The sequence below is a fragment of the Cervus elaphus genome, chromosome 26, assembly GCF_910594005.1.
Source record: "Cervus elaphus chromosome 26, mCerEla1.1, whole genome shotgun sequence".
Taxonomy (NCBI): Eukaryota; Metazoa; Chordata; class Mammalia; order Artiodactyla; family Cervidae; genus Cervus; species Cervus elaphus.
Window position 1 is genome coordinate 34,731,057 of NC_057840.1, and position 19,543 is coordinate 34,750,599.

At 41.1% G+C, this 19,543-nt stretch overlaps 1 protein-coding gene across 6 annotated transcripts in view; it reads left to right on the forward strand.

Moving 5' to 3' along the window:
* The window catches only part of MTHFD1L (methylenetetrahydrofolate dehydrogenase (NADP+ dependent) 1 like), a 174,077-nt gene that overhangs the window by 49,470 nt on the left and 105,064 nt on the right, over positions 1 to 19,543 (forward strand). For 4 of the 6 annotated variants that reach the window (XM_043888033.1, XM_043888036.1, XM_043888034.1 and 1 more), the window contains 6 exons: positions 781 to 827; positions 4,492 to 4,599; positions 5,776 to 5,850; positions 7,526 to 7,628; positions 13,668 to 13,744; positions 17,419 to 17,559. In XM_043888033.1, coding sequence (XP_043743968.1) covers positions 781 to 827; positions 4,492 to 4,599; positions 5,776 to 5,850; positions 7,526 to 7,628; positions 13,668 to 13,744; positions 17,419 to 17,559 — 551 coding nt within the window. Of the gene's footprint in view, positions 1 to 780; positions 828 to 4,491; positions 4,600 to 5,775; positions 5,855 to 7,525; positions 7,629 to 13,667; positions 13,745 to 17,418; positions 17,560 to 19,543 lie in introns of those variants that run through there. The other 2 variants (XR_006337942.1, XM_043888037.1) reach the window with 2 other exon arrangements.

Consider the following 19,543-nt stretch of genomic DNA (forward strand, 5'->3'; position numbering starts at 1 on the left):
TATGTGTCAATGCCAATCCCCCAATTCATCCCACCCCCCTTTACCGCCCCTTAGTATCCACATATTTGTTCTCTATGTGTGTTTCTGTTTCTGCTTTGCAAATAGGATTGTCTAGACCACATGTGCATTTTAGATAAAGCATAGCCACATCTAATCATTAATGAAATAATCCCATGTTTGGTGCAACAGCATTTGGTATGTTATACTTGTGTGTGCTGTGTGCTTAGTCGCTCAGTGGTATCCGACTCTTTGTGACCCCATGGACTGTAGCCCACCAGACTTCTCTTCATGGGGATTCTCCAAGCAAGAATACGGGAGTAGGTTTCCATGCCCTCCTCCAGGGGGTCTTCCCAACCCAGGGATCGAACTCAGGTCTCCTGCATTGCAGGCATATTCTTTACTGTCTGAGCCACCAGCAAAGCCCCAGAAGACTAGAGTGGGTAGCCTATCCTTTCTCCAGGGGGTCTTCCCAACCCAGGAATTGAACCGGGGTCTCCTGCATTGCAGGTGAATTCTTTACCAGCTCAACTACCAGGGAAGCCCATATTATGCTTACCCTCTACAAAGAGACCGAAGTCCTTCAGTTACAGAGTGGGACGTGGGGTGAACATCTCCCCTTTCTGTTCTCCTTTGCCATACCAGTAATGTTGCTTACTGCCTGTACTTCTTACATCTTGGGGATACATGCCTCCCTGTTGGGTTTGGGGGACGGTTTCTCTGGGGCTCTTGTGTAGCTATACTTGGCGACTCATCTCAAATGCCACCTGCTCTGTTGTTTAGGAGGAGCTGCAGGTGGTGGATACGCCCAGGTCATCCCTATGGAGGAGGTAAGATTTCAAAGAGATGTGTCTTATGTGTCTGTTTTTCCCTCCTGGAACCTTATAGACCCATAGTACTTTATCCTCCAACCCAAAGTCCTAAAGGATCTGAAAATCAGAAATGTTTGCATGACTCATTTGGGGGCAGAACCTGACATTTACTGTTAGGAGCTTCTTGTGGATTTTGTCTATGCTGCTTGTTGTAAATATTCATATATTTTTCTGCAGAAATACTGTTTTTGATTAATGGATGCTGACCTGGACCTTGCTTGGAATGTTTTAGAAATAGATTATGTACGTCACACTACCTTTCTGCATTCCAAAAAATTCTGAATCCCGAAACCCACCTCAGGGTTCTGGATGAGAGGATTCAGGGTTGTCTCTCCATCTGTTATTCTGCTAAATTCGCGAAGGCTGGACTCTTCACCTTTGTGGATTGAGACCTCGGAATCAAATCCAGCCGGCCGTCTGTATCCCCAGGTTCCACATCCATGGTTTTTAACAGTTGCAGCTTGAAAACACTCAGAAAAAAAATCTTTTTCCAGAAATTCCAAAAAGCAAAACTTCAATTTAATGCACACTAGCAGCTATTTCCATAACATTTACTTGGTATTGGGTATTTATGATAAGTAGTCTAGTGACGATTTAGATTATGCTGGAGGATGTGTGTATGTTTGTATACAAATACTACCCTATTGGACATAAGGGACTTTGAGGGTCTGGCTTTTGGTATCTGCGGGAGTCCTGAAACCAATTTCCCATGGAGGGATGACCATAGTTACAAGGAAGAACGACCCAAAAGTGGCAATGGTGTCAATTCTTTTTTCTCCAAAATCACTTTCTTCCACCCTGAGTAACTCTTGCTGGTCCCATGGATCTAACCCATGACCAGGTCCCATCAGTTCCACTCTTTGCATCAGTCTCTTGGGTCAGGTTCTAAGAAACCTTCCTCAACCCGTGTCTGAGCAGGTTACTTTCCTGTTATGTTTGTCTCAACAGGGACTCCACCATTCTCTGTCCAGCACAACACAGCCGGTCCCCATGTGCCTACATTCCTGCCATCTCCCCAGCCACCCGCCGTCTCAACTTCCCGCACACCACACTCTCTCTCCACCCTGTCAAGCTACTTGGATTCCTGCTCTCTTGTCTTTTGGTTCAAAGTCTGGAAGATTTTCCCCTTCCTTTCCTGCTGTCCCTGCCTAGCCCACACATCCAGCTTCTACTCCATCCATCCAACACATCTCTTCCCTCTCCCCGTTTACCTCCCTGTGGTCCCACCGGCCTTGGGGAGTTGTAGCCGTCAGCACTTAGCCGAGCATGCCCAGAGCCAGGAAATACGTGTTAGTTTTGTTGAAGGACGAAACCTGTCTGTCTGTGCTTAGTCACTTAGTCGCGTCCAATTCTTTGCAACCCCATGGCTTATAGCCTGCCCGCCAGGCTCCTCTCTCCATGGGATTTCCCAGGCAAGAATACCAAAGGGGGTTGCCATTTCCTTCTCCGGGGATCTTTCCAACCCAGGGATCAAACTCATATCTCCTGCATCTCCTACACGGGCAGGTGGATTCTTTACCACTGAGCCACCTTGGAAGCCCTTTGTTCAAGGAATAGTTTTTTGTTTTTTTTTAACCCATGGAGATCTTTAAATATCTTTAAATATGGGAGTGAGAACAAATCGTCCGAGGCTTTGCTGAGGAGAGCCCTGGGCCCCACATTTGCAGGGGCATGAGTAATATTCATAAGCCAGGCATCTTCAGAGCTGGGGCCAGGTTGGAGATGCAGTGTAAGAAATGTGGCCTGGGGAGCAGCTCAGGATTTTGCTGTCAAGGATGGAAATAGCCTTGGTGTTGCGTTGTCATGTGACATCACCTGCCGATGCCAAATTGAGGCGTCAAATAGTTAGGGCTATCTTATGATAGCTGAGTAGGTGAAACACTGGCAGTTTGTTCTTGAATTCGAGGACCTCCAGTGTCTTCTCCGTCTATCCATCCTCAGCTCTGAGCAGAGTGCCTGCTGGAGTGCCTATATTGCTGTTCAGAAATTAATTCCTATTTTAAAAAGCTACTTGTATGTGTTTTAAAATGATTGCTTCTTTACAAAAGTGAAAATCTGGAAGCAACTTAAATAAAAAACGTTGTTACATATGCATGACTATACAGCCCCTGTGAACAAGTAGCCATACACAAACAAAATTATTACACAATATTTCTTTTTCTTTGCTTCTTTATTTTTTAAATTATGAAAATATGATAGCACATTTACAGGAGACTTGGAAAAAGTAGAACAAAGTTACATATAGTTCTATGATATAGTACAATTATTTTTTAAGTAGACAAATTAAGGTTTTTTAGTTGGAGTTTTAATATCAAACTCTCAAAAATTAATAGAATGAATATACAGAGAAGTAGAAGGATATAGTAGACCTAAAAAGCAATATAAACCAATTCAATGTAATTAAGATTTATACAATTTTCACACAACAGTAGGATACAAATTTTATTCAAGTTCCCATAGACTGTAAATTAGGAGTCACTGGAACATATCCAGGGACATAACAGCAGGTGCAAAAATTTCATGGTCTGAAGGTATTGAAATCATACAGAGGTTCTCTTATCAACATAGAGAAATACTGTATTGTAAAAAAAAAAAAGTCAGGGAATTAACATGTGATGCAGTATTATTAACTAAAATACAGATTTTGTTCAAATTTCACAAAATTTAATGCCAGGGTCCATTATTTATTTTCATACCTCATTCAAGATTCCAGATCATATTTAATTTCATTGAGCAGCTATAGCTGCATGCAACAAATTTTGATACATTTTCTTTTCATTTTTCTACTATGACAAATATTTTCTAATTTCCCTTGTTATGTCTTCTTAGGTACACCCATTATTTAAAAGTGGACATTTTATCTCCAAATACATGTGATTTTTAAAGTATCTTTGATATCAATTTCTTTTAATACTAATTTCTCATTTAAAAGCTTTCTTCTCTTCCATCACCCCCTGTATTTTTTCAGTCTTCTGACTTTATTGACGCTTTCAATGGCTAAGTCAAAGATCTCTCTTTTTAAATGTCACATTGCACTTGAAAATATGTGGGTTGTTTTCAAATATCTTTTGATATTGATCTCTACAATATATTTTTAAAGAAAGAAGTTAACAAATTATAAATATGCTAATTCTACATGTAATAATCATGTGTGCACCTAAGATTAGAAGAAAAATAACAGAAATATGGAGTTGTGATGGTGATACATTTTTTTCTGTTTCTTCAGCTGTCACATTTTGTATTTTTCTGTTTCTACTGTGTGTTTTATTCCCTGCCATATTGTCAAGTACATTTGATATGATACTATTTTCCTAATTATAAAACAGTACATAAAAGTACATGAGAAAAGAAAACCAAAATAAGGAAACCAATCATTAACTCCACCAGAATTGTTTCCCTCTTAACCTGAAGAAGGAACGATTTCCAATAATAAGTCTGTGCACGTGTTCTTTGTTGTCAAGGGGAAGACCCTGACATTGGTTTTTCTGATGTAGGCTTTGTAAAACATACCTAACCATTTTAGAGGTGTGTAATTAGCATATTATTTTGTTTATTCAGAAAGTCCTTCAGTACTGCGGATGATTGTTTGAAGCAAGTTAGATGTTTTCATTTCATTTTCTAGTTCAACCTTCACCTTACCGGGGACATCCACGCCATTACCGCTGCCAATAATTTGCTGGCCGCCGCTATCGACGCAAGGATTTTGCATGAAAACACTCAAACAGATAAGGTGAGACAGGCCCCTTATTGGCCATTTTGGGCATCTTACCCTGGGAGTCCTGGATTAAGGAGTTCGTGGAAAAACTTTTGGAGTCTCCAAGTTGTCTGAAATCCTATTCAAAATTTTGTGAATTAGGTATGTGTCCTTACTTCTCAAGGAGAGGATCTCTACTTCAGTCAGATTCTCAAATGAGTTTCTGACCACTGCCAAGTTAATGGGAGAATTCTGCTAGTTGTACTTTTTAAGCCAAATAATCTTTGAGATGAACCTTTAATTTTAAAGGTAATTGGTAGACAAGTTTTCTTGGTTTTGCCCATAGGTATAATCTCTGGTCTGTACTAAGGGGATTGGAGAGATTCTTTTTAAGATTCCCATGTTAGAGGCAGCTAGTCTCAACGCCCTGGTAAACGTGTCAGACCTCTGTTTTGGCCTAGGGTGTGCAGTCTGAGATGTAGCTCACACAGGGAACACACTACTGCTGCTGCTGCTAAGTTGCTTCAGTCGTGTCTGACTCTGTGCGACCCTATAGACGGCAGCCCACCAGGCTCCCCCGTCCCTGGGATTCTTCTGGCAAGAACACTGGAGTGGCTTGCCATTTCCTTCTCTAATGCATGAAAGTGAAAAGTGAAAGCGAAGTCACTCAGTCGTGTCTGACTCCCAGCAACCTCATGGACTGCAGCCCACCAGCCTCCTCCGGCCATGGGATTCTCCAGGCAAGAGTACTGGAGTAGGTTGCCATTGCCTTCTCCGGGGGACATGCTACCAGATGCTAATCCTTCATAGATTCTAGTTCCTCATAGACATAGGTTGTGGATAAAAGTGGGAATTTTTGGCATATTTCACAAAAGTCCTGTCATCCTCCAATTAAACCCAGTCCCTAGTGTTCTTGAAGCTGAAGGCAGCTATAGAGATAAATTTTAATTTGATAGTTAAAAGGCTGTAGATCAAGAAATATGTTTTCATGCAAGCTCTTTACAATGTGCATTATTTCAGATCTAGTTCAGATTTATTAAAATGACAGAACTTAAGTCTAAATTGTTTACTTTAGCCAAGAATTTTAATAGAGTCTGTAATCCAAACAGTTTGGTTATAAATGTAATGAACTTTGTCATATTCTGTAAATTGTCCACATTCATGGTTGGCCCTTAAACTTGTGTGAGTTTTGTTTTTGTTTTGTGTCTTTAGGCCCTATATAATCGACTGGTTCCTTCAGTGAATGGTGTTCGAGAGTTTTCAAAAATTCAACTTGCTCGGCTGAAAGTAAGTTTTCAGTTAATGGTTCTTTAACAAAAAAATACCCTGGAAATAAATCAAAAAATTGAAACCAGAAATCTTGAACTTGATTTGAGTTTTGGTTTTCAGATACTTTATACATATATATATAAAATACATATATATATGTATATATTAAACTTTTAAAAAAGGCAGAATGGTGTAGCAGAGATTACATGGAACTAGATGCCTGAGTCCTGGATTCTGCACCAAAAAACTGGTGAACAAATTAGTTCTGTCTTGTAGATGTCAGCTTCTTCATCTATAAAATGAGAGGACCACTTTGCTGAGAAATCTTATCAACCAACAAATGAGGATGGCCAAGAGTCTTTTCCATAACATGTTTTAACTTTCTAGGGAAGCCTCTGAAAATTCATCTATTTCATTTTTTATTGCAGCAAGATACTAAGATTGTATTTGTGGATGTGCTCTTAATTCTTATCCATTTTGCCATTTTCTGGTGCTGTTTGCTACTTAACATCCCACGAATCACATGGATTTTCCCCTTACTTTTTTTCAGAAATGAAAAAAATGAATTTACAACCATTAATTGGTGGAATTGGTTTAAAAAATTTATTCCCTGGCTTCTTACTAAACCAAGTTCAATTTGTTGAGAATACACAATATACTATCATCAGCAACTCCAGCATTTGTATAGTTTCTGTTTCCCACATTCTTTTCTTATACTTTGTTGTTGTCTAGTGGCTAAGTTGTGTCAGACTCTTTGCAAACCCATAGACTGTAGCCCACCAGGCTGCTCTGTCCATGGGATTTCCCAGGCAAGAATACCTGAGTGAGTTTTCATTTGCTTCTTTAGGGGATCTTCCTGACCCGGGGATCAAACCTGTATCTCCTGCATTGGCAGGCAGGTTCTCAGCACTGAGCCGCCAGGGAAGCCCTGAGAAAGGCTTATCACAATAAATAATAAAAAGACATGCAGTCTTAGACTGTGTTCCTTAAGTGAAAGTCAAAATGTTTTTCAGCCCGGAACCTATCTTTCTGGTTAGAGATTAAATTCTGCTGTCAGGACTAAGCTCCCAGTATTTCTCCTTAACTTACCAAGGTGGCTGGCATGTGGCAGACACTCTTATATATTATCAAAAAGCATTTTCTTAAAATGTTTCCTTTGTAGAAAGAGATGCATTGAAAGTTTTAATTCTTTTTCTAATGGAAATAGAAATGACTTGAAAACATAGACATAAAACTTAAATTATTGGGATTTGTATCAGAAAAGAAGAATTAATGAACTCAAGCATCAATTAGATGGATAGTTTATGCCCCTTCTGAGCACAACATGAGGTGACCACATAACCTGAGGTCATGACAGGCAACACGACACTTGTTCTTTGTATATTGTCACCTGCACCATCACCTGTTTGAGCAAACTCTGGGAGATGGTGAAGGACAGGGAAGCCTGGTGTGCTGCAGTCCACGGGGTCACAGAGAATCGGACATGACTGAGCGACTAAACAACAATAACAATTACAAATATCCATGTCTTCCATTTAGGGCATGTTTGGATTTTGACATTTATTTATGAATTGGCCTAACCTGCAATTTACTGGAAGTTCAGCTTAGTTTTTAAAAAGGTTGTCCTAGTTACGGAGGAAGTAAAAGTAGAGACAATTTGATTGCATCTTGCTTTGTTCTTCTTAACCACTAGAAACTGGGAATAAATAAGACTGATCCGAGTGCATTGACGGAAGAGGAAATGAGGAAATTTGCCCGTCTTGACATCGACCCCTCCACCATCACGTGGCAGAGAGGTGGGTGCTGGTGGCCGAATGGGGAGGGTAACACATCCTCTAGCTGGCCCCGCTCGGTTGATTTCACAAACGCACAATTGTATTTCTTCCACTGTCTTCCCAGCTTGCATTGCACAATCGCTCCATTAACTTAGTCACTGTTGTTTTACCAGCCTTTCTCATCCTCGTCTCCTAGTTGGGAGAAATAACTGTGCCCTTCGCTCATCCCAATCACCCCGCCTCTTCCAGATTTCCCAGGAAAAGTACTTTCTTCCTGTCTCTTTTCTGGGCTCTTGTCTTCTGTTAGTGAGGGGACTGTCTGTGGCTCCCACTGCCTCTCTACCCAGCACTCTAATTTTAATTTCTTCCTTTCTCTTCCCTTACCAGCCAGGTCTGAGCCTCTCAGAAATTTCTGTTTTCAGTGAGGAATTTTTTTCTCTGAGTATAATGCTTCCAGCCACTGATGAGAATCATCTCTAACACTTGAAATGCGGCATGAAGGGACTTCGGCCCTAGCCCCCCTGTTTCCCTCTTTGCTGTGACATCCCCTCACCACTGCCACCCCACCCTGCTGTCTGCAAGGGTGGGGTGTGGGTAGGGTGGGCAGGAACGCACTGAATGTGGAGTCAGGAGCCTTGAGTGGATGTCTCCCCCGCCACTAACTTAACTGCGTGACCCTGAGCAAAGCACATGCCTGTTCTGGCAAATGGAAATGGAGTCGATGATATATACTTCCAGGCATGTGGAAGCAGCACTGGATAAAACCTATAGAGGAGTCAGATAGTGTGTATTCCTGATCCTTCCTTTGTTGTTCTCAGAGCTCCCCTCTCATTTCTCCATTTCTACACACTTTTTTTTTTAAATTTATTTTTTAATTGAAGGATAATTGCTTTATAGAATTTTGTTATTTTCTGTCAGATCTTAACATGCATCAGCCACGGGTATACATATATCCCCTCCTTTTTGAACCTCCCTCCCATCTCCCCATCCCACCCCTCTAGGTTGATACAGAGGCCCCTGTTTGAGTTTCCTAAGACACACAGCAGGAGAGGGTGAGATGTGTGGAGAGAGTAACATGCAAACTTATATTACCATATGTAAAATAGATAGCCAACGGGAATTTGCTGTATGTCACTTTTTTTTTTTAATTATGAGTAGATGCCTGATTTATTGCAGTTACTTTTTAATAGATTTTCTTACTTCCATTTCCAATCCCCGCCCCCTCCCCACCCCCCACCTCCGCCCCATAACTGGGTGATTTCTAGTAATGGGGGAGATGTCCCTTTCTGAGAGCCTCCGTCCGGGGTGGTTGACGCTCCACCCCACAGCCTGGCCTTCAGGACCACTGCCCGCATACACACCTTTGCTTCCTGTTTGCCTCTTCCCTACGCCCCGGCCCCCGCTGGCCCATCCCACCCCATCTCCCATCTTGCCTTCCCAGACACAGCTCAGGACCACCCCACCTGCATGAGGTTCAACTCCTGGGAATCCATTCAACCTGTTCACTACAAATTTAGTGAGATGAAAAAGTTAGGACCAGAGAACCCGTCTTGCCTCTGTCATTTATGAGCCGTGTAACTCTGGACAAGTGAGTTACTCGCTTTCCTTGTCTGTAAATGAGTCCTAATAGCAGCCTTTCCCTTGGGCATCTCTAGTGGGACATGAGAATACTTTCCAAACCCTGAAGCACCATCCAGATGGTCATTATGGTGATAGTCGTAGGAGGTACTTTTTCTGTGTGTCTGTGTCTCCCAGACTCCTAACAGAGAGTACAATCTCTTAAGAAAGTTCTAAATGTTTTTTTAAATTATCAAAGTAGTAACATTATACAGATTTTAGTACTGTCTAAAAAAAATCAGGAACGTTTTACTGTGCTAATAAAACTACCATTCATAGTTTTTCTGTGCACCTATGTTTTGTGTATAATTAGAGCTATAAAAATTTGTATCCTACTAGTTTCATTTATATCATAATAAGATATCTTTTATATCATGTTCCGTTTTGTTAGTGACTGTTATGGTCATTTTAAATGGTTCCAGAAGTCTTCTGTGAATGAACTACAACCTACTTAATCATATGTTTATTATTGAACAGACCAACATCATTTTTATTTTATTTATCTTTTTGACTGCACCGTGGGGCATATGGGATCTTAGTTCCCCAGCTAGGGATTGAACCCGCAATCCCTGCAGTGGAATCACACAGCCTTAACCACTGGACTGCCAGGGAAGTCCCACCATCATCATTTTTAATTCCTGGTGTGAATATGTTTAGCATTTTATTGGGAATCTACTGGAAGGATTAATTATTCCAACACCATTGTATTCAAAAGGCATAGTCAACTTTTTCGAGATATTTGTGAATTCGTTTTATTCCTTAAAACATATTGGAGGTGTACTTATAAATGAAAAATTATGCAGGTGGAAATCAGTGTATTTGAAACCTAGCATGGGGATATGCTAAAAAGAAATCTTATACAAGGGGCAGTCTTCCACATCTGCATTGTGGCTCCAGCAGAGGCAGCCATCAGAAATGGGGCTGTGTCCTTGTTCTTTCTCCCTGAGAAGTATAAAAAGACTGACATGTACCGTGATTGTGAATCATTTTTCATGGAAATGACCTTAAAAAATTAGTCCCGATAAATGTTAGAATTGCATTATTGTTTAGGGCACCAAAGTGACAAAAACGTCATCGCCGCCTGGGTCCAAGGAATTCGGAATGACATTTGACAGCTAATTTGGCTCTTCCTCCCATGAATTGATATAAGAAAAAGGACTCTTCCATCACATAGATTGAGGTCACTTAATAGTTGGACTTAACCTTTATGATGAGATTAGATGTTTTATAATTTGATAACTAGAAAGGAGACATTCAAGGACCACGTGGGGCTAAAAACCTCCTCTCACACCATATGGATGTTGCACATTTAGTGATCACTTCTTTCCTTTCATCCTATATGAGAAATCCAACTGTTGGTGGTTTTATCCTATGCTTCGTATCAGAAGCTTGAAGGCCTCATAATGCCTGGTGACAGGGAGGAACTGGGAGCTGATAGGCTGTTAAAGAAACACATGATATAAGCAGAAGAGACAGTGGACATTGGGTCATTTTATTGTTCCTCAAGGGATGTGGGCCCCTGCCTTTCTGAGCATTGGGTCCTCCAGGGGCTCAAGGGCTGTTAGACAAAGGACCCAAAGCCTCAGTCTCCAGGGAACTGACATCCAATTACTGGTTCCCAGCACTGCCCTGCAGCTTTGCAGGGAATCAGTACCGTTCTCCTGCTGAATCCAAAATAATGGGCCTGCCCCTGATGTCCTGCCTTGTACCACCCAGTGCCTGAACCATAGCTGGTTGTTAGTGAGCCTCAGGACACAGCAGTGTAGTCCTCAAGGGACTCTCTAGGGCAAAGAGTGAAAAGACAGATCTCTCCTCTCCGCAGGAGCTCTTCACCTTCTCCACACCTCCCTGCACTCTCCGTCTCTCCCCTTGGCCAGGAAGTGCCTTCCATCAGAGAATGGTGTCTTGTTGGTCTTTGTATCTCTCAACAGCTGGCACAGGATCTGCCACAAAACTGACCCTAAGTAAAAATCCCTGAAATGAATAAATGTGTTTCTCACTCTATCTTTAGCTCTATCGCTCAGAGTCAAGGATTTCTGTGTTACTAGTGTTACTTTCTGCTTTCCAGATGGCTCAGTGGTAAAGAACGCACCTGCCAAGCAGGAGATACGGGTTCAATCCCTAGTTTGGGAAGACCCCTTGAAGAAGGAAATGGCAACCCACTCCAGTATTCTTGTCTGGGAAATCCCATGGACAGAGGAGCCTGGTGGGCTACAGTCCATGGGTTCACAAAAAGAGTCAGACACGACTTGACTTAGTGACTAAACACCAAAGCATTACTTTCTAGTGTGCATCTTTCTTATGTATCAGAATTTAATCTTCACATTTCTTGTCTTAGGTATCACTGTCATTTCGCTGGTGTCTTTCCACGGACATCAAAAGCTTGATGGACCGTGAGACGCCCTGCTCTGCTAGGGCCGTGCCAAACACACGGGGGTTTCTGAGTCCCACTGATTATAGCTGATCTTGTTAACTTGTTTTTTTTCCTTTTTCTTTTCTTTTCTTGGCTTATTTGTGTTCTCTTTGCTAAATAAATCCAGCTGAATTTCCAATAAAAAAAGATCACGTTGTGTATGCTTTGCATGAGAGTAAGAAATCCTTTTACTTTATATGATTCTGCACCATTGGCCTTGGGAATAAGTACTAGCTAGTGGCAATATGGAGAGGCATTCCTTTCTTGGTATAGGACTCTGTGCCTTAAAGTCATAGATATTTCCTTGTGCTTGATGAGTGTTGCTTGGATGTCCGTATGGGTGTGTGGTAATGAGTGTATATGTGTGAATGTGTGAGAGAGAGGAGGATTGTATACAGAGAAAGAGCCGACATGTAACAAGTCAGGGAACAGGGGAGGCAGACAAGGTGAGCAGGTCTGCTCATGCTTTGTGTATGAAAGAAAACGTTCACACTGTTTATCCCACAGATGATATTAGTCCCCAGATATGCGATTCCCATCACCATTTTTGTCAGCACCGTATTAAACATTTACTAAGTTGGATCTAAGTTGTCAGTGTGGACCGCCTGCTTTTTGATGCCATATGAATTATTAGTGAAGTCTGTGTCCTTCTGTCTTTGATTCCTGGCATTGCACATTTGGTTTTCACAAAACAAAGTGTGAATCAGTGCCATTCAGACAAGCCAGTGAAAAGTGTAAAGAGAATTGATACCTACTCTCACCATCATTGACTTCTCCCCCTAAATTCTACTTTATTTATTTTGGAGGTTTTTTTTTTTTCTGGTGGTAAAATATAACATTATCATTTTAACTACTCATAAGTGTGGTATTCATGGCATTAAGTGTACAATATATAGCTATACCATCAACACTAACTATACCCAAAATCTTTTTATCATCCTCAACAAAAATTCATTTCCTAAATAATAACTCCCCACCTCCCCTCAGCCCCTGTTCATCACCATTCTGTTCTGTCTCTATAAATAATTTGCCTGTTCTAAGAGCCCCATACAAGTGGAATCATACTGTATCTGGTTTATTTCATTTTGCATGATATTTTCCACGTTCATCCATGTGGTAGCATGATGTATCAAATGTTCACTCATTTTATGACTGTAGCTTTCCATTATCCATCTATATGCATCTGTACCTCATGGTATGAATGGATAAAACTGGATCAAATGGTTTAATGGATAAAATTGGTTCATTCATTCATCTGTCAGTGGACACTTCTTGGCTGTTGTGAATAAATGCTGCTATGATCATGGGTATGCAATACCTGCTTCCAGTTCTGTTGGAAGTGGTAGGTCATATGGTCATGTAGTGTTTACCTTTTCAGTTCGGATCAGTTCAGTTCCGTCGCTCAGTCGTGTCCGACTCTTTGCAACCCCATGAATCACAGCACGCCAGGCCTCCCTGTCCATCACAAACTCCCGGAGTTTACTCAAACTCATGCCCATCGAGTCGGTGATGTCATCCAGCCATCTTATCCTCTGTCGTCCCCTTCTCCTCCTGCCCCCAATCCCTCCCAGCATCAGGGTCTTTTCCAATGAGTCAACTCTTCACATGAGGTGGCCAAAGTATTGGAGTTTCAGCTTCAGCGTCAGTCCTTCCAGTGAACACCCAGGACTTAAATCCTTCAGGAGTTTACCTTTAGAGGGACTTAATTGTCTACTTCTTGGGCCTCATGCTTCATTGTGGAAAAAAAAAGGACACTGCTTCAGAAATGCTTTTCCTTACTGCCTGGTAAAAATGGCATGCCACCCCTGACCCCCGCCCAACACAGGCTCTCATATCCCCTCCTTTATTTCCTTAAGCTGGGTGATCGCTAGTTTCTTTGACCCCTTGCTGTGTCCTTCCAGGGGATCATCTGCTCAAGAAGTCAAACCATGTTTCTTGCTCTCCACTGCCTCCCCAACATCCAGAACCACTCCAGATACACACTGGACAGCCAGTCCTACTTGTTGATCCTCTGTTCTCTTCTCTTTCAGTTGTGGATACCAATGACCGATTTCTGCGGAAGATAACCATTGGACAGGCGAACACAGAGAAGGGCTGTTCCCGGCAGGTAAGGTAGCGCTCTCTCTAGGGACGGCTCTGCTCTTGCATTTTCCCTGCCTGGGAGCTGGTTCTCTGCATTCCTCTTCTCATTCCTGCACCTGCAGGGGCCAGTGGGTCCCCCCACATGTTAAGGTGCTATTTCCAGTCCCTCAGCAAGACTGGGAAAGAATCAGGAGGAGGAAGCTCTTGAATATTATCTTACCATCCTTTTCCTGTGTGATTTTAGTTGTATTTCTGCTAGGAGCCATTCAGGGTGTCCCTTGAATATACTTTCTAACATCTTTTATTGTCAGCCTCCCCAGTTAGTTGCATAACAACTGAAAAATGAAAGTCTCAGACATATTTCTCATGTTTCATAAACCAAAGAACAAACACCCAGTTATTTGGCTTAATAGCCTGAGAAGTTGTTAAGAATAATGTCCTATTATCCAAACCCAGAAAATGTGGAAGATAAATTACAATGCTCATCCTCATTTTAATAGGACTCTGGTGTGACGCAACGGTGCTTAGGGAATATAAATTCATTCCATGATTTTTCATCCAGGCACAGCAGGCCTCTAAATTATTATTTTTTGTAGTAAACTTTATACCTTAAGATAGCTTTAGATTCATGACTTTTGCATTGTTAAGTTGCACATTTTCTGTGCTTATTTTTGTACTGTATCTTGGCACTAGAGAGATGCAGGATAAACAACGGCTGTGATCTGATGCTCACTTGGTGCCTTGTATTGGTAGGCCCATTACATACATGAGCACATTCAGTTTGTAAGTCTAGTTTGCAAATGAGAAAAGTTGGCATATTGCATTAAGTAACTTGTCCAAGGTTGTATTCTGTATTGCTTTATGCACACATATTTTTAAATTATAAAGGATTATATTTAAGAACTTTAACTGATTTTTTTAACCTTAAAACTATTTTAACCTTAAAACATTTTTTTATGTCAATATAAGTAGATCTAGATCATCATTTTTTAATGGCTATATAGCGTCACATTTTATAGATGTACCATAACTGGATTCAATCAGTTCACTGTTAATGTAACTTAGGGTGTTGGGCTAAAATAAATAAACTGTAACATACATGTACATTACAGCTTATTTATTTTATCCCAACATAAAATACATAACCCCTTCATGGATCGTGGTGAAGGGCCTTGTGTAACAATGAAACTGTGAGCCATACCATGCAGGGCCACCCAAGATGGATAGGTCATAGTGAAGAGTTCTGATAAAACGTGGTCCCTTGGAGAGGGGAATGGCAAACCACTCCAATATTCTTGCCATGAGAACCCCATAAACAGTACGCAAAAAGCAGAGAGATATGACACTGGAAGATGAGCCCCACAGGTCGAAAGGTGTCCAGTATGCTACTAGAGAAGAGCAGAGGGCAATTATGAATAGCTCCCGAAAAAATGAAGTGGCTGGGCCAAAGTGAAAACAGCTCTCAGTTGTGTCTGGTGGTGAAAGTAAAGCCTGGTGTTGTAAAGAACAATACTCTATAGGAGCCTGGAATGTTAGGTCCATGAATCAAGGTAAACTGAAAGTGGTCAAGCAGGAGATGGCAAGAGTGAACATTGACATCTTAGGAATCAGTTAACTAAAATGGACAGGAATGGGTGAATTTAATTAAGATGACCGTTATATCTACTACTGTCGTGTCATCTCTTGTACAACATGATATCATTAAGGCCAGGATCCTGAGGATGCTGTGTGACAGCCCCTTGTTTTGTAGGTTACTTTGTGTATTGTACTTAATACACTTCTTAAATTAAGATCAGATCTACTGTTAGTAAGTACTGAGGGTATTCCCTGGAAGGAATGATTCTGAAGCTGGTGCTCCAATACTTTGGCCACCTGATGTGAAGAGTTGACTCATTGGGAAAGACCTTGATTTTGGCTAGAGAAGAGGGCGGCAGAGGTTGAGATGTTTAGATAGCATCACTGAGTCAATGGACCTGAATCTGAGCAAACTCCAGGAGACAGTGAGGGATGGGAAGCCTGCTGGGCTGCAATCCATGGGGTCACAAAGAGTCAGATGTGACTTAGTGACCGAACAACAACAACATATACATATTTTTGTGTAATCCTGCCTGATAATATCCTTATGACAAATTCCCAGATCCATAACTGCAGAATCAGAGGATACAGATTTAAATGTTGGTGTGCATTTCCCCATCACATTCCAGGAAAGCTATGTCAATTCACATCCTTGCCAACATGGCTTTTTGTCTTTTGTGTAAACATGTGATACTCGATAAGGATGTCTCATTTATAGCTTAATGTGATTTGGAAGTATTTTATTTGCAAAACAGAAACAAGTAGCCTTCTAATAGCTATGCTATTCAGGCATAAAATGAGTAACTATTCTTATATTGATCCTTGCTTCATTTTTGATAGTGCTTGAGATACAAAATTCTGAAATTGTAATGATTACAAATGAAGAACCTATAGGAGTGTTATATAGTCCACTTATTACTTACAGAGTTCATATTTTAAAAACATTTTGAAGCTTGGTTTTTGTACAGAAAGCCATTATTTTTAGTCTTTTTTCATATGCACTGTTTTTAATAGAATGGAGGTATAGAAAATCTTAAATTTCATACAATGAAAAACCACTTATGTTTGGAATGGCTTATATTGAGAATGTAATAATTGAGTATAGATGCATTTGACTCTCAGGTAATATGTTTTTGCTAAATCAGTGACTACTGAAATCTCAACCAGGAAGTAGCCAGAAAGCTCCCTCTTTCCTTCATTTCCTCTTCTGTTGGTGCCGGAAATGGACAATAAAATATTTCCTGAGGTGATCCCGCCAGGGCACAGCCATTTTCTATGTAAGACTGAACCTGTCTGGCTCCCACGCCCCTGGGGACGGAGGGTAAAGAAGTGGTTTTGTCCAGTGGCTGGATTAAGAGGAGGAAGGTGGGCGATCGTTCCTGTGTTCTTGTTGGGTCGTGTCCAGGGTGGACTCAGAGCCAGGCTAGGGAATAGGAAGGCCCAGGGGCATTTTTCAGAAGGTAGCCACTCTCCACACTTGTGGCTGAACGGTTCACCATCTGAGGTGGACAGCTCAGCATGGGCTCCACGTCACCTCATGACTGGGGAGTGGGCATGGAGAACATAAGTTGGGGGTCTCAGTGCTGTGCCAAGCTCTAAGTCTGCAAAACTGGCTTCAAACCACCTTCTTTCACAGTTCGCTGCTCATCTCTTATCGGGGCAAACACATGCAGCCCCCTCGACCCACAGAAGTGACAGGGTAGTCTGCCAACTCTTCCTTTATTTTGCCAACACGTATTGAATCCTGCTTCATTTGACACTCAGTCCCCCAAGCTGGGGCCTCAGGAGCAAACCCTCCCCAAATGGCCCCTGCCTTTGTGGCTCAGCGGTGGAGATCTGCATCCATCAGACCATCACATTAACAATTACAAGTCTGAGACATGCTACAAAAGTACATCTCGTAGTGCCGCGAGCTGGTGTTACGGAAGGGCCTGGCCATGCCCTGTTCTGCTCAGCAGAGCAAATAAAGAAAGAGCACGGAGCCCAGGACTGTGCAGTTGCTAGAAACTTATGCATCTGAGAACGGCCCATTGAGAATTGAACCCTAGGCCTGCAAGACCTGAGTGCTGCAATGCAGCGCTTCATGGAACAGTCCGCTGACCAGGACCTCAACTTTTGTTTCAGGCGCAGTTTGACATCGCAGTGGCCAGTGAAATCATGGCAGTGCTGGCTCTGACCGACGGCCTATCGGACATGAAGGAGCGGCTAGGAAGAATGGTGGTGGCCAGTGACAGAAATGGACAGCCCGTGACAGCAGACGACTTGGTATGTCCATCCCAGAAGCTCCAGAGAGCTCAAGGTTCCTGACCTTCCCGACCCAGGGACCGAACCCGGGTCTCCCAAATTGCAGGCAAATTCATGACCCTCCGAGCCACCAGGAGCCACATGTAATCAGGAGAATGAGAGTCTTCTTCATGTCACTGGGTATAATAGGAATTTCTGTTCACACCTTTTCCTGCTAAAGGTCCCGATTGTCCTACAATTTAATGTGGTGCTCACGGGCATTTGTAACGTGCTTATTATTCCTGGCTGCAATCAGAGTACCTGAAATCTATTTCATGTGCTTTTCATGATTCCTTCCAATCCTGATTTCTGCTCTGCCTGGAGTGGAAGCCTGTGGCTTTTTTTTTTTTTTTACAGGTAATCTTTGCCTGCTTTAAATTAAGGGCAAATCACCATTCCAAGGAATAAGAAGCAACTCCACCTTCATGAAAGGGAAGATTAAGTTAAAGAGGCAGATTTTTTACTCCAGCTTGCTCCCTGGGCATGCTGGCATGTTTAATTTTGTACCTTAGACTTGGGTTTCGGCTTATTTAAAAACAGATCTCCCCCAAACCATTCTTACTTATGTAGCTTTCTTTTGCATGCAAAGATGCTTTCTTACAAAACATTCATAGTAGGCTGGCACACCACCACCTTGCCTAATGCTGATTGTAATTTGCACGCTAATCTTTTTTTCCTCTTCCCTTTAGTAGCCACCTTTGCTGTTCACCGCCCCGCCCCCATCAGCGATGTAGCAATTTCATCTGCTTGTCCGAGTTTATAAGCACACAACACTTGGTACAACATAGACAGCTGTCGCTCTAAATTTAAGCTTACTTTCCCATGTATTTAGTCATGCACCATAATGGAATCTTAAATCAACACTGATGAGAAGCTATCTTATTAATTCCAAGGGCTTGGCGCGTAATTTTAAACCTTTGCCAAAATGCCTTGATTACCTTTTGGCTTCTTTCTCAAGAGGTGAATCTGACTGACTCATAAGTCTTGTAAAGTAGGTTAAATAGATATATTTATATCGGCCACTCATGGAATGCTTGGTATAAAGCTTAAAGAGAAAATCCAAATGCAGTTGCTGTAAAGGTATTGCTTTTTAAAAATTGTCAAATCTCAACATTTCTCTCTAGAATAGTATATTATAGTTTTTTATAAAATTTTTAATATTTTATAAATATAAATAAATATATTTTTATAAATATATAGTTTTTACAAATATATGGTATTTTTATAAATATAATTATTTTATAAATATTTATTTATAAATATTTATTTTTATAAATATTTATAAAAATTTTTATAAATATTTTTATAAATATAAATAAATAAATATTTATTTATAAATATAAAGCATCCTCTTAATGTTAGGTATCAGTAATATGTCAGGAGTAATTTGAAAGGGCTTAATCCACAAATATTTCCCTAAACTTAATTTGTTTTGGTTTGTGATGAAACTCTTGGATCTGGAACAAAAAAACTCAGAGTTGACTCTTTGGTGTTTCTTGCTTGCGAAATGTACCTAATTTCTTCATATACCTGTAATAGGTAAGTTACAGTTCTTGTGACATTTATTTTGTCCAGTAAAGTAGAAAGTAAATTTGATTTTTAAAGACATTTCAATGATTCCGTATTATAAAAGTATAAAAATAGAAATTGATTATATAAGAGAAACATTGAATATTGTTGGTGATAGAGGTAGAGAGAAAGTAATAAACAAATCCTTAGATTCCACAGCCTGATCTGTTAGGATTTGTTGCAGGCCACCTTCATTTTTTCAAGGCTACTTTCACATGCATGTGCTCATGATATGGCCTTCCAATAACTTGACTAGTTTGTTGAACGATCATTCCCCAGGGTCTTTAGAAAAGGTGGAAAGGAATTTTTTTTTTAATTCTTTCCCAGGACTTCCCTGGTGGTCCAGGGGCCAAGACATCACACTCTCAATGCAGGGGGTCTGGGTTTGGTCCCTGGT